The 21911-nt window shown below is 41.3% G+C and overlaps 1 protein-coding gene across 5 annotated transcripts in view; it reads left to right on the top strand.

The window, feature by feature from the left end:
* The window catches only part of LOC125005202 (protein unc-13 homolog C), a 97317-nt gene that overhangs the window by 60923 nt on the left and 14483 nt on the right, over window positions 1-21911 (top strand). For 3 of the 5 annotated variants that reach the window (XM_047580321.1, XM_047580322.1, XM_047580323.1), the window contains 8 exons: window positions 10715-10841; window positions 13170-13266; window positions 14593-14736; window positions 14966-15043; window positions 16562-16639; window positions 17319-17345; window positions 20368-20456; window positions 20804-20941. In XM_047580321.1, coding sequence (XP_047436277.1) covers window positions 10715-10841; window positions 13170-13266; window positions 14593-14736; window positions 14966-15043; window positions 16562-16639; window positions 17319-17345; window positions 20368-20456; window positions 20804-20941 — 778 coding nt within the window. The remainder of the gene's footprint in view (window positions 1-10714; window positions 10842-13169; window positions 13267-14592; window positions 14737-14965; window positions 15044-16561; window positions 16640-17318; window positions 17346-20367; window positions 20457-20803; window positions 20942-21911) is intronic. The other 2 variants (XM_047580324.1, XM_047580325.1) reach the window with 1 other exon arrangement.

Below are 21911 nucleotides of genomic sequence, written 5' to 3' on the forward strand. Positions count from 1 at the left end.
AAACCTTACACATGAGTGCTATTGTTAAAGCTACAGTCTCAGGCTTATATTGCCTTCTGTCACAAATTGAATGTTGCTATGTTTTATACCATAATCTGTAGCACCATTTGGAAAGTTCTTCCTCCATCAACCTTTTTCATCATTTGGTAATGTACCACTATATATTGTTGTTATTATTATTATAATATCTAGTTTAACCGGTTTTTGAATTACCTAAGGCACAGTGGTTTCCTCTGATGGCAAAATTCAAAGTGTGGCTAAACACTGGGAAGTAGTGCTTTTGTCTGGAAGATCTTTGTGACATCTCAAGGGTTTAAGTAACTTTTTTACCAATAAATTCCTCCAAACAACTCTCTTTTCCTGGGAACCCCCGGTCTTGTGTTGCTCCCCAACCTGCAGCCAACAGCAGCGATGCATCAAAATTACCGTAATGGCAGCTTTTTTTTTCCAGAAAGCGCAACTTTCCAGCGTTCAGCCACACTTTGAATGTTGTCCATCTGTGAGTAACAATAATTCAAATACTGTAAACTTTTGAAGGTCTTAAAGGGTTAAGAAATTAGTCAAATGCGTCATAATACACTATAGACAAATAGTGTGTGTTCAGATAAATATTGTGTTTTGAAATGTTTGGTTTCAGACATAGAGCCAGAGCTCTAGCTTCCAAATTTTCAGCACTAAAGCTAGAGCTTTTACCTTTACTCACGATTTAAATATAATCTGGGACAAATCTTCTTATCAGCTTAAGTGTTTTAAATATGTAAAATTCTATTTAAGGAGCAGGTGAGAGAGAATGAAATCCGCACCTGAATCTACTCCAATCAGTCCAGGGCAGAATAGGGTATCATCAGCATAGCGATACAACTTATACCAACCTTATATAATATATTCTGTAATAATATGCTTAAGATAACCAAGAATAGTTGCCCTGGATTCAGACTTTAAGCACCTTTTATTACTTTGTGTAGTAAAGACTGTAACTGTACATGTTTATTGTCATTAGTTTCTAAATTGCTGATACAGTCCAATATGTAGATAACAGTAAGAGCACAACTGGATTATTATTATTATCCACGTTAGCACAGGGCTTTTGCCAAACAACACAGTTTCATAGTGTAGTGTAATATCTATTTATATCACTTGTCTTAGCATTCATCATACGGACATTTAAGTAATGCAAAAGACATGGCACATGCAGTTTTGCCTCCCTTTGGATGTGTGCAAATCTGAGTCAGGGGAGCCGGGCATGTGACCACCTAGGGTGTTACTGACTGCTGTCACAGCAGGTTTATGGAGTATATGTGTGTGTGCATGTGTGTGTGTGTGTGATTTGCCTAAGGGTGTCCCTGTTACAAAAGGAGACAAGAATCATGGATGCACTCAGTCACATATACCCTCTGCCTTGCTCCTTGAGCCTGAACCCTCTTCCCCTGCTTTGCCTTCGCTTGCCTCTACTTGTCACTTCATCCCTGCACGCCCACAGCGACACGTGCCAGGAGGAGGACATGACTGTCATGTTCCTCAAAGGAGCACTTTGTACGAATTATTGCTCATTTCTTGTTGGTTCCACTGGCCAGTGGATTCCTTTCATTTAGTGGAGACTGCTTTGCAGTTGACTGAACGAAAAGAGTTTCAAGACTCAAGAGTCTTTATTGTCAACAAAATTTTGCAGAGACTCCCAGCTTAAAAGGCACTCTCCCCTCAGGCTGGCGTAGCAGAGCACTGTACGCCAAAACCACCCGCCACAAAAACAGTTTCTTCCCCCTGGGCTGTCGTTCTGACGAACTCTGAGCAGTCACAGGGCACATGACCATCACTAACAATAACTATGTTAATTGCATATACTCCTATTCAAGTCCTGACCTTTATTTCTTCTAAATTCTGTAGTCTTGTTCAGTAACTTTCAATGTTTGTCTTTCCAAACTGTTTAAAATAAAAACCGTATATTGTAAATAATTTTCTATTATAATTGAATTTTATCTTTATCTAAAATAGGGCATGTTGTGGAAGAATAGCCTTATGCTGTATGCGCCTGTGTGAGTTCATGAAAATACAAACCTTGAGGCATTGTAATAAACTCTGTGGCTACAGAAGCAAAACAAGAATGCTTTCATATTTTAACAAAGGCAGGTTTCAAGTGAATTTAATTACTCCTATGATAGTTCACCGCTGTCTACTAAAGATCTGGCACAAAAGAAACACTCAGCCGCTCAGTTATTGCTAGAAAACGTGCGGGTCCCAGTCTTCTTCCAGGGCAGGTAAGAAAACGATCATCCATTGTGTAACAGTTTATTTATTTATTTATTTTACTAGTGCCACATTTCATGTCTTCACAGTCACAGTCGGGTGTGCAGTAAAACGGAAGAGAATCTGCAGAATACATTGCTCGGATGGGTACTGTGTGTGCATCCGTGGTCGCTTTTCTAAAATATGCATGCTGTATACGCTGGCCTGCTGTATGTGACATGTCTGTGCATACATTCCAGTGCTACTGCGTGCGCCCTATGCCATGATGAGGATTTACTGAGGCAGTCCAGGTTGCCGCTTGCACTCAGAGTGGCCTGTTTACATAAGAAGGAACATTAAACTGGCAGGGCGGCTGGCGGAGACACCCTGAAGGAGGCGGGCCAGAACGTCCTGCTTTGTTGGTCTGTGCTCCCCTGTTTGTGTGTGTGTGTCATTTGTTCAGTTGTGCAAGTAAGGAAGAAGGAATGAATGGGAATGAAAAGGAGAATGTGTGTGCTTGTACACGTGCGTCCGTGAGCGCGCTTGTTCTCGCGCATTACTTAATGAAGTCTTTGATGCATCCACTGCTTGCTGCTCGGAGGCCTTTGGTGCCAGTGCTGGTGCAGAAATGGATGCTGCTAATTTTAGCATCTCTGTGAGAATCTCTCAATGTGTGCGAGAGGAGACGGGGGGAAGAGCGGCTGAGAGAGGTAGGACAGAAGACAAAAAAAAAAGAGACAGAGAGGATAAAATAAGAATCAGAGAAAAGAAGAGGGAGGATGTAAAAGTGTGAATGAGTGTGCCTGTAGCCGAACTCACTCCCTCATTCACCTTTTCATGAACGCCTGCACAATGTACTCTGTAGGCAATCAGAAAAAATAACAGCCGCCCAACAACACAGAGCCAGCTTACAATATCTAAACATAAAATAGGTAAGAGGTATCTCTAGCTGAAAAGATGAGAATATTTCCTCTCTGAACATTTTCAGCAGCATTCAGATGTTGTCGTGCTATTTCTACACTTCACTACAGTACTCGCCGTGTATTCACTGTGTGGCTGTATAATGGCGGGGGTCTCTGGAACGTATCCTTAAGCATCCAGTGCTTCAGTAGCTCATCAGCTCCTCCTCAACCTGTTGGCGCTGCTTCACTCCACGGAATATTTTAATTGAGTTTCTATGTAATGCATCACAGCAGCAGCTTTTTTCTTTCCTGCTGAAGTCCACATTTATGAGTCTAGGACGCGACTATACTTTATGTGTCACCGTGTGATTTTAATAAGCTGTTCATCTCATCTGTTTCAGCCCGGCATTGCATCTCTCATTTCATTTCAGGTCGATTCAATTTTATTTATATAGTGGTAATAAAACTCCAAAAACTCTTAAGACCCCTGAAGCCCCCAGAGCAAGCACGAAGGCGATGGTGGCGAGAAAATACTCACTGGCAAGGTAGAACTAGAAATAGAAAAAGAAAGGAGAGGAGAGGAGGAGAGCTGCAGGGGGAACTAGATGAATTCGTACATATATCTGAATAAAGCATACATACCACTTGATACGGTGCGAGCACGGATGATGCATGTTCCATGAGACATTGATAATGACTGGTGAGCATATGAAAGGATTCATATTGACAGATTTTATAAAGCGCTGAGGTCTTGCAGGCAGCCTTGGAGGCAGGTCACTTCATACATGGAGATCTCATAAATGCTTAATAAATTCTTTCTATGAGATTTAATACCATCTGTAAGTCCATTTAAAAGAATAATAATGTTATACGTGCACTCTCTTAAAGAACTCCCCTCTCTTATTTAAATATCTTACAATCTGGGCTCATAATGGACAGATCTCCAATGTTACAGCACAGGTTGCAGTAGTGATTATATTATACTGGAATGGACTGGAACATTAATCACTTAAAGATTTGTGTTCCAGTCCATTATATATATATATATATATATATATATATATATATATATATATATATATATATATATTCACATCAACTTTACTTAGTGTCTCTGTGGGCTCTGGTGTTGTAGCAGAGTTGTGTCACTAGGTCCCAGTGATCCGGCTTAGGAGGCCCTTTGACAGAACTGGGTCACAAGCCACGGTGAAGGAATTATGTCACAGAGGAAACTATACCGGCCTTTTCATGTCTTCGGCGAATATGTCTAACCTTGCACCCCTATAGATACATCCCCCGAATGGTAATTGTAGGAAGGGAAAGCTGTGTTGAAGCGGCACGGTTCATCTTAATATCCTCAGCGTTTAAATCAATGAGGCAGAGAGTGAGCGACTCTCTTGTGGGTTGTCTGTCCCTGTGGGCTGCGTCAGACAAGATGACATCCTCACCAGGGACCTTGAGCCTACTCCTCCCTCCGGACAGCCCACACTGTTTACTACTAGCGGGGCACAAAGGCGCACACACACACACACCACACACACGACAGTGATGGGTGACACACACTGACGAAAATGAGAGTCCTATTTTAACGGCGTGATTTCAATATCCAATAATGAGAGCACGCTCAAGCACAGTTAATACTTTTGTACGTGTGTGTGCGTGTAGCACACTTATGAGTGTGTTATGAGTGAGTTATAAGGAGCATGGGTGTGGTGATTAATCATCGTGTTTGCCAGGCCCATTATCTGTTGAGCAGCTGTTCAAGTCACAGTGAAAATGCCTCACTAAATGCAGACTAGGAGTTGGGGGAGTCCTGGGTGTGAATGTACACTTGAAAACAAGCCGTCACATCGTTTTCACAGCTGCATATGCTGGAAAGAAGGCGACGATGTACCCACCTGCTTTTTGGGTGAGGGCGTAGAAAGGAGGAAGATTGGGAAGCATGGGGCAGATTAGTGAACCAGAGAAGAAAGTCGTTTCTCAAGGAAGTGTGGAAACTGTTTTTTTGGCCAATACATCTGGGATGTCAGTGACGCCTCCGTCAGTGGGCTGCCTTGTGTTAGATGAGGAAACCATTGTTTAATACCTGGTCAGTTTACTTTATGACTTTATGAGACTTTTATTTTCAGTAGAAATGAAGGTGTTCATGCAGAAATTTGTGGATGACGGGTGCTAATTCTAAATAGCTAATACGACATCAACACTGGCATTCGGGTTTGAAGAATAGCACTAACTCAAACGTGCACCTACATGGTACATTAAATACCTATTTTAATAATTGATGCGTCTGCAAATGATACATGTCAAGTTTAAGAAATCTGACAGCTATGCTTGCAAATAATTGCTCTCATAGAAGTTAATCAATGAACGATAAATTAATCATATGTAGGTTCAGTTGTCTCTAATTAGGCTCTCAGAGGGTTTTAAAGCACAAGAAATGTCAGTCACTGTATTTTATTAAAAAGCTTTTTTTTTTTTTTTTTTTTTCATTTGACTCATTGGGAATTCAGGCCTGTAGGTTTTATCACAGTATTTTTGAAACACTGCTCCCTGTGGCTTCATTTCGCCCAGATTCTCTCTTCTATTAAAAAAAAGAAAAGAAAAGAAAAATCTCATATAGCCCAGTGAATGGAAAATTATATCATTTTGCTTTCATTCAGACTGTGCACATTATGTGCCCGGGCGCTTCTGTTTTGTGGAGAATGATAGAACCTTTATTATTCCTAAACTGAAGAGTTTTGAAAGACAAAAGCTTTCATGGATTTAATGCTCTTTCGACCGTGTGTATCCTCAGACAACTGACTCGGAAGCTTGGGGGGAAAAAAATCTTCTTTGGAGAATATTTGGTTTGTTAAATGAGCAGTTCCACCGAGTAAATGAAATGCAGTCGATATCAAGGCATTTTTTTGTATTGAAGGAAGTACAGTATGCTAATACGTGCCTCAAAGTTTGCACCAGGACCTCTACTCTAGTGTCACCTTGAGGCCAAAATTACCATTTACAGGCGTATATACATTTAACAGGCAGACCTTTATTTAGTTTGCATAAAACTTTCATCATATCAAGAGGACAATGATTTCCACTATATGTGAAATCTCAGTCAGTTTTAAGACTTTCAGCTCCATGACTAAGTACAGACTAAAAGAGTTGTCGCTACCTGACGTAACAAGCTATGTACACCATTACGTAGTAAGTCCTAACTAACTCGCATTTACCAAACTTGACCTTCCTATCTGTGTATCACATAAGACACGTTTCAATATTTTTATGTGCATTTTGACCAGTTTGGTTTGTGGAAAAAGCAACATGTGAAAAACTTATAATGCAATGAACATTTAACTCACATAAGTTGGAAGTTTCAACTTGTAGAGAAGGCGAATAGCCTCTGTTGTGTATCTTATGGTCCACGCTGCTTGCACGAAACACAACCAATAAAACTATCCAAAAACTAAGGCTAAATCAAGAGAAACTAGACTTTTCCTTGAAGACGTTTCACCGTCATCCATGCTTTTTCAGGTCTAAATAACTGGTGGGGACTTTTTTTTTATTTGGAACAAGAATGGCTGGTGGCCACCTTGGATCAATGGGCAAACATCGTCAAGGAAAGTCTATATTCTCATTGGTTGTGTTTCATGATGTGCTGTACCCCAAAATTCTGAAGTTTGCTTCGAATTCCCTTGGTAATTACATGAAGACATCAATTCTTCATTAAAATCGTACTGCCACGTAATGAGGAATCTTGCTGACAGCCTCAAACAAAACACCTGCTGACTACTCAACTTTTTTCGTCTCCCAGTTGACCTCCATCTGCTTCCTTTAGGCGACGGCTGTAGGCGACTGTGAATGTGTCACAGCAAGGGTGTGTGCAACCAGAGCTCGGGCCAGACAGGTTGACAAACTATGATGGTGTGTGTGTGTATATGTGCGTGTCTATCCCGTATGTGTGTGTAAGCTGCCTTGCTCTTCCAGCCCAGTTATTAAAGTGGCACCACCACAGCGGATCCCTCTGTTCAGATATTACACATCCTCTGCAGAATGACTCCAGGCCTTCTTTAGTAAAACAATCTCGACTCAATATTCACAGTGTTTCAACCACCTGCTCCTTCTGTGACACAGGCCGCGTAGGTGAATCCAGGTGAAACCTTAAATCTCTTGGTAATTTCAGCGATAAAAACTTCTTCGCCCATGAAGGTGAGGTGTTGATGAAAGTGATGACATTTTCGAGTGTTCGAGTGTGGCATGCAGGGGAAATAAGTATATGGTGCTTGAGATCATTGTGGCTTTTCATATCAGTAATCTGCAGAACACTGCTTTTAACAGTCCCCTGGTGTAGCGCCTGGAGTTTGTGAAAAGACGTTGAGGTCTGAATGTGCAAGAACAAAGTCTGCCTTTTGCAATATGAGCAGAGAAAATGAAGTGGATAGGACCGTCGCTCCACACAAAACAGGTTTTTCTGTTATCCTGGGATATTTGAAAGGGTTACGTCTATGCTCTTTCTCCCACAGACCACTTGTGTTGTCATGTCTGTGATTTTCCTTTAATCAAAATTTCAGTTTGTGGCACCGTGTTGCTTTATGTTAAACAATAGTCCACATATCCATGTTTTTTTTTTAAACCACTGTTTACATCAGAGCAATCCAAAGGCATTTACGCAGATGATATCAATACGGTCAACATTTCTATTGAATCATTTTGAATAAATAGTCCCTAGTTGCTTGACATACATTAACACATACACTGATCAGCCACAACATTAAAACCACTGACAGGTGAAGTAATAACATTAACCATCTTGTGACAATATAGTGTTCTGCTGGGAAACTTTTGGACTTGGCAACCATGTGGATGTTACTTTAGACCTTGATGGCAACAGTCATCCTCACCAGGATGCAGCCTGAAACAGACAAATACACAAAAGCAGTTTAGGAACAACTCAAAAAAACATGTAAAACAGCACAAGGTTCCAAATTCACTAAATCCCAAACTGATCAAGTATCTGTGGGATTTGATAAATGTGGCCTCATTTATCAAAGCAGTTTTGAAAAGAGTAACAACTGACAACAGACTGACAAAGCAGAGAACTCACCGTCTTCTCCTTCTAAATACCAAAATACTGAATGCATTAGCATACAGGTACATATGTTAATTACACAAATGTAAATATTTTCCCAGGAGCTTAGTGGGGATCGTAATGGTGGAATGTACTGCGCCATTCATCACAGTAAGCACTATGGGTCTTATCGGGATTAAGGCATGACAGCGAGGGTGCAATACATTGAAATTCAACATATCTTTGATGTTTTATGGATGCATGTATCTGGTTCCTGAGTTTTGAATGTGTTTCTGCCACACCGGTTCAAATAACCTGCCTTAAATATTTCTCATATTCCCCCCGCTTCCCTAGCCTTAATTATACTGAACATGTTGCACCCACACATTTTATCTTCATTTGGCTGAGCTGGATTATAGTTTCTGATCAGATTTGTCTTCTGCACTACCTACACTGAAGCTGTTTGAGATCGCAACAGCTGTTAACTAAAAATTAGATGTCTCCGTTATGACAGAGAGAAGATAATGCCATGGCTGTTTGCAGACACAAAAGAAAAAGTAAAGGTAAAATAAAATGCAAAGTCAGGGAGAAAGAGAGAGACTGAAACATACACACAGAGGTGAAAGTTAAAGAGAGAAACCATTGTGACTCAGTGGAAGCTTGTCATGCGCTGTCCATTTAGCATTCACTTGCTTCACTTCTGCAGTGCAGGTAGAGGTGTCTTTGTGGTTAACAACAAACACTATACTATACAACACCATATTGTTGAGGGGGTGGCGGTTCATCCACTACTTGACCCTAATTATTTTAGGCTGTCTTAGATAGATTTCCGTGAATTTGTTTTCTATAGATTACCATTTTAGTGCGGCCACAGTGAGTAGTCTTTAGTTAGTTTGTACACTGACATTAGTTTCTGACTGAAGCATTACTCTCCCTACTGCCTTTTCCACGTCATATCAGTCCTATCATAATCATCACTGCCATATTTGCCAGTGTCCTAAAAAATAACATTCATCATGGTGCTAGTCAGTGCCGACAAAAGCAAAGAAATATGGATGGCTCACATCTGTCATGGGCCGTGTGGGAAATGACTCAGGATTAGCCTCTCGTGTACACATATAAAACCTAATTCATTGATATACACAAATGTGCCACTCTCACAACTGAAAAAGCTGAAACCCTTTATACTGACAGGCACATTTCCTCTCCAACGACAAATGGACAAACATTAGTAATTCACCTGTATTATATGGAATATGCTCTTTTCTTTACCAGTTGTATATGTGAGCATTGTATGTGTAAACACATTGCACTTGTATGTGTGTGAGGTTTTCTGTATAGTGAATGTTTTTTGTGTGTGGCTAACTCTTACTGATGTCCCTAAAAATCCCTAATATATCGTTAGTCTAATAGAATAATTGCCGAAGTCGCTTTTTTTCTTACTGTTACAATATCAATAAAATTCCAATGTGCTTGCTAAAAAGTGTTTTTTTTTTCAAGTATGACTCAAGTAATAATGTCATTAAGCTAAGGATTTTTAATGCACACATGTCCTGCTCTGTGAATTTGGAGGCAACATCGTGCTGGGGATGGCTGCTGCCACCAGGGACTGTCATTGCCATTTCATTCCATTATTACTTTCCTTCCTACATGACGTGAATGTTCAGCAGTACCGCCTCACAGAGCTACTTGCGTTTGTTCACTCTTCTGTGAGTGTTGGCTGTCTATGTATTGAAGCTGAGTGCTCTTCAATTTATATCCTTATCTGTGTTGAAATTGTGCTTTTCTGTGTTTGATTTTCATGATACATCTAACTCTCCAATGATCCTCTGTGCTTTCATGATTTTCGTTGACCATTTCTCCCATGGTCTTTCTCTTTTGTTTGATATCCCTTTCACAGTTTCTCCTTCGTGGGTTTTTCTTTATTCCCTTTCCTCTCTACTGCCTTCACTCTCTTCTCTCTCTGGCTCCACCAACGTCTCTTCTCCAGGGGATCCCGTGGAGATGTTTAATTGTTGTGAAATGTCTACAGCGAGCAGGACTAAGTGACTCAGCAGACATGTCAGCAGACATGAAAGTCGAATCTACTTTTGCTTTCGTTAGTTTGTAGTCATTTAAGGGTTTGGGTTTTTTCCTTCTTTAGTGAGAGCTGGACACATTCACCGGCCTTAGTTTCCCATCCTTTGATAGCTCAAAGCTGTACATAAGTGAGCATGTTAAGATGAGATGTCAAATTGAAAGCAACCAGTGCTCTTTTATGTTTACGATTTTTCCTTATTTGCTATGCTGTACCTGAATGTCTGTCTGTTCTTCTGAGAAGCTGTTCAAAGAAGACAGCTCAGACTACATGAGACACATTTACTCTTTCATAGATCAAATATTTGTTGCTGCTCTGCTGCCTTGTCACATAGCGTTGTCTCTGGTCAGTCCCGCGGAGGGACATTTCAACCTGGGCATCTCTGTGTAAGGATTATGACTTCATTGTGAATGCTGAACGCACTAACCCTGTGCGCCTCTCATGTTTTAATCTGCATTACAGAGCACGATAAGCACCGCCTATGCAAAAGCACTGAATACATGAATCTTCACTTCAAAGTCAAATGGTTCCACAATGAATATGTCCGTGACCTGCCGGCCTTCAAGGATGTTCCGCCTGAGTATTCGCTGTGAGTCGCTTTTCATTTCACACACGCACACACACACACACACACACACACACACACACACACACACACATCATGAGTAATAACATGTCATATGCTTCATATTCTTTGGTCTTAATGTGCAACGATACGATACGATACGATACAATAATCCTTCTTCCTTCATTTAACTCCAACCCAATTTATGGCATAGTGGGGTTTGGGGGAGTCTTGTCTTGTCTCTTCTTATCTTATCTTAAATTATATTATTGTTTCTTATCTTATTTGTTTCTTATCGTTTATCTTATCTTATCTTATCTTATCTTATCTTATCTTATCTTATCTCGTGAGAAATACACACTTGTTGCAACCAGTACAGTAGGATCAACGGCTTCATAAACTCATAATGTTCAGTCTTTATTGAAACTGTTTTACTGAGGTGTTGAATCCATTTGTGGGGCTAAATAACATATACCTCTTTACATCAATGCAGATTTATTGCAGGACAGCTGCATCAGAATGACCTAATAAAGTGGCAAGTGAGTACTGGCATCAGAGGGCACAATGCACTCTCTCTAATGGTAGTAATGTTGAAACATTAAAACTGGAAAGAGGGATTCTAGTGCATCATAGAACACAAACAAACTTAGTTAAAACAAGCAAACTGCAGAGAGAGTAGCATGGTGAACAATTGTAGGTTAATGCAACAAGTATTATACTTTAATGAGTTGGTCAGGAAGGGAGGACTCAGAAGCAGGACACAGGAAATGAGGAACAAATATGAATTAAATCTAATTTACAGACAGGAGTAACAAGAGATACTGCTGGTTTCAAGCAGGTTGAGATCAAACAGAAGCCCAACATGAAATAATCCACTGAGAGAAAACAGGATAAATACAAATGGCGTGACAAAAGGGGAAGAAAAAAAAAAAAAAACAAGGCTCCGGTAACACCACAGAGACATGAGGAGACAGGCAGGTAAACAGGTGGGAGAACACGCAAGAAAAACAGATGAACTGATGTAGAAGGCGAGACAAATCGTAAATACACAAAGGGCTGGTGGGAATGTGAAACTAACAGAAACACAAAAAATGCAACAGATTATAAAACAGAACAGGCAAACGCCAACCCAAGGGCTAAATAGAACCTAAAAAACAAGTGTCAGATACTTGTTTCAAGCTTAATGTTAATTAACTTTAGAGCAAACTAAGATGCGTACAGATCACAGTTGTGTCATCACTCAAACTTAAAAGTTATTGACGCTTTATAGAATATCTGCAAGTTGTCCAAACATTGATCACTGCAGGATTCAACAGAACACGGTTTTGTATGTATTCGTATGTAACATTTTTCCATCCTGGTTCGTCATGAAAAGATGTACTCTGTATTGGTTCACAGTGTGAATGTCATAACTATAAATAACAGCTCAGATCAGCTTCTTGTTAAGATTGAATCAGTAAAACTGCCATGTCCGTGTGATCTGCGCTGGCTTATTTATTACAACAAAATGACACTGTTTTGGACGAGGAGAGAAATTTATAGCCTAAAAGCCCGTTTTTGTTCGTTCTGCTTTTCACGTATCTCCCCTTTCCCCATGCATGCATAATCATGTGCAGCAAAGCAGGGACAGAGCTCCGATATTAACATGTGTAATGCGAGCAGGAAGCGCCGTGGCCTCTCTCATCCAGTCCAGTCTTTCAGAGTAATGACTCACCCGCCCTATCTCAAACACTGTCACTCAAACACCATCTCTAGCTGGATTGATTCTACCAGAGGCCTACACATCATACAAGAACACACACACACTCACCACACGGCTTTTCCCTCTCCCGCCTGCCTGTCTGTGTTCCCTTTCCCTGTCGCCACACCCACCTTATTTATTGGCTTCCCCTCATGTGGCAGATGCCCTTAGCCAGAGTACAAAGCAGTTTTAGGGGGGACGTCCATTGCTCTGAGGACAAACACTATATTAAACGAGGAAATGGCAAAGTGAAACAGACAGAACAGCATTGTTATTCCGCTAACAAATGTACTTCTTCACCCGACTCATCTGTCCCAGCCTGTCCTGTCCTCTACTGTCCTCTGCCTGAGCCGTGTAGTCTACAAGTGAGTTTGTCCACAAGCTGAAACCTGATATCAGTGTCTGCGTGAACTTCAGCCATGGCCCAAACTGCAATTTACTTTTAGTCAATTTCCTCTCGTGTTAAATTAAATCCCTTGGCTTCTGAAGTGCTCATTTACAGCCGTAAACCCCCAGTGAGCACACGCCTCTAACAAGACAAGAACCACCGGCTAAAAAATACACCCAGCTGGCAATTTGACCCTCCTTGTTTTTTTTGGTTTTTTTTTCAGGTGGTTCGAGCCATTCGTCATTCAGTGGCTTGATGAGAACGAGGACGTTGCCATGGATTTCCTCAATGGAGCATTGGAGAGGGACAAGAAAGATGGAGTGAGCACAGGATTAAATTATTTCTCTATATGCAACTTTTATATTTACCAACCCAATCCACTTAAGACTGCGCGCAAGGATGGCCCGCTAATACCGAATTCATGCAGTAGGAGGACATCAGGGATAAAGGGAAATTAACACTGTCAGAACACTCCTCCTCTACCCGACACTTCATAAGACAGGAGTATAAAAGAAAATTCATGGGGAAAAATGATTTTTGTACAGTACATCAGACCGAGATGAAATGTAGAAAAGCTTTAGAAAACAATTGTAATGTACTGATGCGTGTTCACACAAGTTTGTATGTGTGTGTTCATGTTTCTGAGAAACTAGAGAATATGCAGTTTTAATCTCATGGCGTTTTTCAGGCCAAAGGCCCCCAACCGATAGAGAGATTAAGGGACCCACTACATACTATATGTGTTCTATATTAAACTCAACCTAGCTCCATTTATAAATATACATTATTTTATCATTTTGCATTCAGTATTAGGCTATCCCTTATCCTTTTACTATAATATGTTGGAATCACGTTAATGTCTATTTAAATCAATTGAAATTTGTGGGGGGACATTAAAAAAAAATTATATATAAAAAATGTCTTCATGGACCCCCTAGGGGACACCCTTAAACGTTTAAAGATTAACGCATAGTTAAACGATCTAAAAAGGTAGTTTCACAGATTTTACATGTCAAGGTTCATTGATACACTGTACTGTCATGTCTTCTGTACGCTTTTTTTTTTTTTTTAAACCACTGAGAGACTAAAGAAAAGATGCTGGGAATATTTGTAGGGCGTATTTGTTTGGCACACGGTCCATAGAAGGAATTTTAGAAGAAATTTTAAACATTATAAACAGAAGCTACATGAAAACTGTTATACTCTCATCATGTAGTCAACACATTCATTTTAAAGACAAAAATATTAAAGCCTCCTGTTCCTCAGTACCCCATAGATGATGCAGTCACTGAAGTTCTCATTTTGGTGGTGTTCATTGGACACTTTCAAAAACTAAAACCATCACATCTCCTCCGACATTAAATGTAATATGATCTTAAGTCCATTGTGAGTAAAGCTAGGTATTCCTTCGTTCAGGTGGCTCGGTGACATTAGTGGACCACAGCAGTCACTGTCATCTGCACTAAGTCCAGAACAGAACAGAGCAGTCAGTCCGTAATTGAATGTTTTCCTCACTCTTTAAAACTAACTTATACTGTTATATAGGTCAGAACATTCAACATCTGTTTGACTCTCTTTCGTTTACTTCCTCTGTCTTCTTCACCCTATTCTTCCTTCTATCTCTTCCCCTCTCTTTCCTGCAACAGTTCCAACAAACCTCGGAGCACGCCCTCTTCTCCTGCTCGGTGGTGGACGTGTTCACTCAACTAAACCAGAGCTTTGAGATCATCAAGAAGCTCGAGTGTCCAAACCCACAGGCTCTAGCCCACTTCATGTGCCGCTTTGCGAAGGTCTGTTTTTTTTGACATGGCCTGCCAGTGAACCCAAAATACCCCTGCTGCTAATGATAACCCACAGTGAAAGAGCTTGCCATTGATCTAAGCAGACTGACATTTTTGTTGTGTTTAATGTTATCTAGTCCCATTGGGTTGTGACTGTTACCAGTTTCTTTCGGTGAGTTTCAGAGATTCAGCGGCAAACACGCTGTAATTATACAACTGTCTCTCTCAATCCCTGCAGACTATCAACAAAGTTCTTCTGCAGTATGCTGCAATCATATCCAAGGACTTTCCTCTGTATTTGAATAAGGAGAACGTGGTAAGTACCCACTCAGAGTCTGCAAATGTTAATAGCAAAGGTTACACGGATTTCTTTGCGGCTCTGGTAAGCTAGATGACGGCGTTTCCATGCTTACAGTCACTAGCAGCAGTTGGCATGGAGACTATGTGAAGAATGTTTCATATAGGCTTCCAGTCTGTTATGCTCCGTCTTCTGTAATGCTCTTAACAAACTGTCTCTATTAACCGAGATGTAATTATTCATCTTCCAGTCCATAGCTGATGGGAGGGAAAATCATTGGTATTTTCTGGGCTCTCTGTCCATTGTTTAATGTGACGGATGACTAAACACGGAGCCTCGTGAGTGGCCTAATTATCCTCACTGGTCTTTGAAGTTTGAAGGGAGAGATGACACTCGGCGTAGCAGTGGAGGAGGCAGATGTTTCTTTTTACAGTGTTGACAGGCTCAGTGCAATTGTCCCGGAGAAACAATGCAATGCCCCTTGCTAGATTTAAGGCACAGATGATGGAAACAAGAAAATAAAATTCAGAATACATCAAATTAAACATACTGAAATTTGTTAGTCATAAACAGTACGCGACATACATCATAGTCACCTCCACCAAGGATGCACTGTACGTCTTTTAGCAACCAAGTAATATTTCATATTTCAATGTGTAATGAAAACGTTAACAATATATTTGTTTGCCTAGCACCCCCCCATTCAAACAGCCTTATCGTAATCAAGACACCATTCTAAAATATTTCTTCTTGACTCTCTGCCTTCCTGTCTGGAATTTCAAGGATGCCATAGATCTAATGCATGTGTGCGCGAAACCCCTTCATCATACATTTTTTACCCTCCCCCAAGCCAGAAATATGTAGCTGCTGGAAATCTCCACCGCTATGCAGATTTAGAATACCTTATTACTTTCACACAAATATAGTAATAAATCTAGTCAAGAGTGAGCCATTATGTGCATCCGAAGAGACGCCAGTGGCCGCTCTGGGTATTGGAAGACACCAATCATTCTTTTCTTCTGGGTACAAAATTAGCATTTTAGCGCTATCCATTACCACTGTCATCATTTTGGTGGGTTGTAATCTCGTCAGTTGTTTTTTTTTGGACCGATAATGTACCTAATGTGCGACTGTCTGGAAACTGTACAGAATCGCTCTGGGTTCTCCATAAAGCGTGGTCTGATTAATGTCTGTCATCTGTTAAACTTGTTGGGGAGCTGAGAATCGATAACGCCTGACACATTCAGCGCAGGCATTTCTCTCTATGTTGTGTTATGTATTGGGTTTCCCCTCTGACTGCAGGAGACTTGCTTCTCGATATAGATGATGTGTCGGGAAATGAAAACTGATGGATTCCACAATTGTCGTCCGTGTGATTCTTCCGACATTTTGCATTGCGTTTCCAATTACATTGGGAAGTGTCAAGTTCACAAAACCTAACAATGCATTGCCAGTAGTGGCAACACAAGATATTGAATGTGCTTTTTTTTTTGCCTGGAGCGTAGTCATATTTATGCTCACATTTGTTCTTCACAGCCCTGCATCCTTCTCAACAACATCCAGCAGCTTCGTGTCCAACTGGAGAAGATGTTTGAGTCCATGGGTGGCAAACAGGTCTGTGCCCACATAAGTATATGCCTTCTGTGTTTGTGGCAATTCACTTTCAGATCTTCTACAAAATTTATAATTTTTGATAGACAAAATATAAAGTGATACAGTGAGAAATTGCATCGATTTGTTCCCCTCTGCTGGAAACGCAAACAGCAAAGTTGGCCAAAGAGCAACCGCTTGCTAAAGGACACTTCAGCAGAGCTGCTGCCAGTTTATACCTCCGCACTTGGGTCAGCAGTTGAGCTAAATGCTGTGTCATTATTGCAAAAATGATCATTTCACATGAATTTTATATGAGGTGAAAGTGAATTGACCCCAGCATTGTGTGAATAGACAATTCTGACATGTCGTCTACTAATATCGCCTTGCCGACTGCTCCCTCCTCCCCTTTGTATCCCATCACTGTTTCCCCACCTCGGATCCCTCCTGTGTATAACGTGTGTTGACGTAACATTTTACTAAATATTGAGTTAAACCCATAAAAACCTGTGTTTCTTCTGAAACTGTGGACCTGTCAGTCTGTCAGTCTAACCTGAGAAGCAGCCGTCACGGCTTCTGATTACCTACACGCATGTTTCTCTCTAGTTTCTAACACCTGTCTTGCTTTGCGTTTTGTCTCCTTTCGTTGTGTCTTCTGTTTTCCCCCATTTCCTTCCTGTGCTCTCTCTCTCTGTCTCTCCAGGAGGAGGGGGTTGTGTCCTTCTGTAAGGTGTGTGCAATAGGCCTCGTCAAATCCCCTTCTCACCATTTACTGAATGATACAAATAAAGCACGCCCCCTCCCTCCCTCCCCCACACCGCGCGCGCCCACCGCTCACACTCCTTCGCTTTTCATCCCCCAACCCCTGCAGCAGCATGTGACACAGAGCATACGGAATCTGAATTACTCATCACCCCTCCGGACAGGCTGCTCAAGCTCACCATCCCCTGCGCTCTGGGGATAGTGGCTCAAACCACCCGATCCCATCTTTATTTTTAGATTTCTATTGTGTTTTCCACTTTTCTGACCGAGGCTAATAAATAAAGTGGGATATTTATTTTAGTGCGCAGGTCCCCCTTTCTGCCTCGACGCAGAGGGCAGAGTAAGCAGCTCACCTGACGGTTGACTGTTCTCCAACCTGCGGCCACAAAATGCGGCTTCAGACAGGAGTTTTCAGGCCATGTTTGATGATCTTCTCAGACACTTACGAATCTCTGCAGCTGTGCCCTCAGCCTAGGTGCTGCTGCCTTGTCACTGTTTGCAGATGTAGACCTTCATCACTCCTACGCCATTACCGCCTGGAAAATAATGACAGCAAACATCTTTACATTCCCTTCAAAATGTGAAATTATGTATTTCTTTTGTTAATGGACATTCAGGCATACATTAAATATAGTCTCAAGCAATTGCTCTTGAATGCTAACACAAATCCAAACTGTAGTTTAGGTGAAAGTTTTCCATCAACCCCCTCTTGCCATAGTAGGCTGTACATTACAGTATGGTTCCCTATCAGCAATTAACTCCCACAGAGCCGATGTAATTAGCAAGCGTTGCTATCACAGCGTTACCAATAACAGAGATTAACAATAATCTCTTACAGTGCCCATTTATGGAATCATCATGGACTAATCTCCCCAGATTGGTATCAGACTTTGGGTGACGCTTTGTTTGCTAATATGCTTTACTCACTTTAGAGATGACGGTTTATTAAACCTTTTATTTACTTGGCGCCGTTAGTCATTTTGGACGAACTCTTGGTGGAGTGACAACCTGCCAGTGAGTAGATACTGCATTGTTGAAACAGGCAAATGGAAGCAAAGCTGGGCCGCAGTTGATAGGCTGTCAGCCAGGGGAGAGTTTGTGGATTCTGGAGGACTTGAAATGTCAGTCAGTGTCGAGCGAAACCAGCTACCATAGAGGAGGCAGGTGCTCCCTGAATTCCAAATATGGTGTTCCCGTCATAGAAGCATTAATTAACCATATTCTTTAATTAATAGTGTGCGGTGACAGTAGTCACATATCAACAACTTAAGGTGGCTTCATCATTATGTTCTGCGAATGGAAGATGAAATAAATCAAACTCAGGCTCTATTTAATGCAGCCGTGTGATTGAATCTAGACCTTATATCAATTCCCAGACAAATCCAAGATCTTATCTTTAATCTGACCTTTCTGAAGATGAATCGTTGATATTTTCAAAGCCCAAAACTCCCTCTCTTGCCAAGTCACAGAAATCCCTGCGACTGCTTTAAAGGAAAGACTTTCTACCACGATGCCTCAGTTTGTCTAGCAATGGGCTGAACTTCCTTCCCTTGCCAGTATTCATTAAGACACGTACAAATTAAACTGACTTACATCGGTTTTTCAGACAATCAGCAAATTAAAGTATAAATGAAAACCTTCCCCAAGCCTTGGGGGACTGATAAAAGCACAAGCCATATAGTATTTCTTTTTTTTATGTCATGCAAATTGATGTTATCTGTTACTCAGATTGTAAAATAACTCAAACCTTTATGGGCAATTTTCTGTGGGACACAAAAATATTGTATGCTGCAATCACTGCCGCTGAGGTGACGGCAGTGTGCGCGCGTGCATATAAATCAGTCTCGTTGGTGCTGCAGATGAAGGCATGTCTGCATAATAACAGTATCTTTAAAAAGGTTTAGTTTACACATTTGCTTCCCAGCTGAGCCATCCACCATCAGAATGTGTGAGATGAGCAACTCCACGGCTGAGCTTATCGCGTCAAACGTGACGATCTGCCATGCATGTGGTGCGGTGCCTCGCCTCACACATCCATCTCTGCGCTGAGCCTTAACGACATATGTTCTCCACCCCCATCCAAAACATCAATATTTGGACATTAGCACACGCTGAGCGTAATTCATAAGCACTGAGGCAAACAGATGAGGTCATACGCACAAGTACTGACACACAATTGCAGTCACACGTGGCGTACGGCAGAAATATCTGATATCCACTCATGCATTTCTTGTGAATATCTTCAGCACACCCGATAGACACAAACATGAGCATTCATCACATGCACATGCATAAATATGAAGCTGAAACCAACACATGCCATGCATGGACATATACTGTACATGCTGTGAATAAAATGTGCTGTTTTTTTTTTTTGTAAGGGCGAGTATTGAAAATTGTCCATTGGTTGTGTCTCATCTCTCAGCGAATATTTAGGTCTGTGGTTCATGATTTAAGAAGCTTTTACTTACTGGCATTAATCTGAATAATCCAGCGTTTTTTAAAATGTACACAAAACACTGAAAAAGAAGTCTAGAAAAGGGTCGGCCAGAGGATTTCAGAGTCAGAACATCTGTACTTTTAAAAGCTTTGTTTATAGATGTCTGTAAGCTGCATTCCCCCCAGATGTAGGCGGCTCACAGCTCTTCTGTAACTTGTGAAAGAGTGCATAAAACTGTGCCGTTTTGAAAAGTGGCTAGCTGGCTGCTTCCTTTTAGCTTCATGAACGGCAAGCAGTCATCATCGCAGCTCTCGGAAGTGAGCTGTCCATTGGTATTCAGAGCGTTGCTCAGCACAGATGGCAGGCAGAAGGAGCGGGAGGCCACCAGCAAGACAGGTTACCTCTCCTCTGTGCGCGTTGCCCCCCCTCCCTCCTCCACTCCGACACCCCCACCCCAGTTGAGGCTTCCTCCAGAGATACAGAGTTCTAGCCAGTGTGGGCTCGTGCACAAAGTGTAATGATGTAGTAACTGTCTGTCCTCCACTGACAGCTGGATGCGGAGGCCAGTGATCTGCTAAAGGAGCTGCAGAACAAACTCAACACAGTGCTAGATGAGCTCAGCGGAGTGTTTGGCTCCAGGTGAGTGTTGGTGTGCCTAAAAAAGGGTTGTGTGCCAGTGTGAGATCGTTTTCAACAGGTCTTTATGTATGTCTCGTTCTGTGAGAAGAAAGAAAATGTACTGCAGGGCTGCTTAGTTATCGACAGAAGATGTACTCAAAATATAATTGACGCGAGCTCCTGCTGTGCACCATGTTCATCGAGCACAGCGAGTTAACATTTCAGCTTGAACAAAAGACACCCTTGCTCTTAATACCCCACAAACGATATAATTGTCACAGCGGGATAGTGTTACTCAAAGTGGTTAACTAGCTGCTGCATGAAATATGAATAAGCTTTAAGTGATTGTCGTTGTCTCGTTCCCCCAGTTTCCAACCTGTGATTGAGGACTGTGTGAAGCAGATGAACCAAGAGCTGGTCCAGATGAAAGGTACAGCCAAAGGGAGCAACGCCGCCATGGATGCAGAGACCGTCCTCCGACCCCTTATGGACCTTCTGGACAAAAAGTGGGTACCTATTGAGTGCAGTGGAGGGACATATATGGCAGCTTGCCATTTGGCCTTTCATTTTTGGCCGCAAATTAATAATTAGTCATTAATCCAAGTGTACACCAATCAGAAATTACATTAAAACCAACGACAGGTGGAGGGAATAACATTAAATAATCTTTTTGTAATGCAGTGTTCTGCTGGGAAATGTGATCCTGGTATTTATGTTATATAGCAGCAGCACTACTAATGTGGCCCTCCACACCACAAAAACAGCTTAAATAGCAAAAGAAAAATAGTCCAAGCTGTTGACACAGCTTCCTGAACAGCCCATAACCCCAAACTGATCAAGTATCTGTGGGATGCTCTGGAACAAGCCCGGCCCATGAGTGCTGAGTGCAGCTCTCGGTCACAATTGTTTGATCACAGCAGTCATGATGTCAGCAGTAAAAATGCACCGTCATTATTACAACAGAGTAATACATTCATGATTATTGAGGGAATTCATTTGTTGGTCAATATAGTACTTTGCCAGATGACGATGTGCTTTGCTGGAGAAAAATTGGAGCCAACCATTCAACTTTCTGCCAACCCTGTTTTACTCAACGCTGACGTATCTTTTAACGTAGTCTTTTTTTACAATTCACTGTGAAGAAACCAAAGAACCCTTCTCAGTATCAGTCACGTTATCAATCATTTTTTGAAATGAAGATCGATGACATTCTTAGTTTTCATTCCAGTTTGTTTCATTTGAGTTTCTCCAAATGAAGCAGTTTAATCAATACTAACAAAATAAAAGGTGACTATCTGTGAATTTCTATTATTTCAAGCTAATATACACTATGGTGTACTTCAACAGCACTTTTGACTGATATAGTTCAGCTGAGCTCTAGGAATCGTTCTTAACCATTTGTCAAACCAACATTGAGGCCAATGGGGTATTACAGGGAATCCTCTTAATGATATGGAAATACCTAATCCTTCCTCC

The sequence above is a fragment of the Mugil cephalus genome, chromosome 3 (assembly GCF_022458985.1).
Source record: "Mugil cephalus isolate CIBA_MC_2020 chromosome 3, CIBA_Mcephalus_1.1, whole genome shotgun sequence".
Taxonomy (NCBI): domain Eukaryota; kingdom Metazoa; phylum Chordata; class Actinopteri; order Mugiliformes; family Mugilidae; genus Mugil; species Mugil cephalus.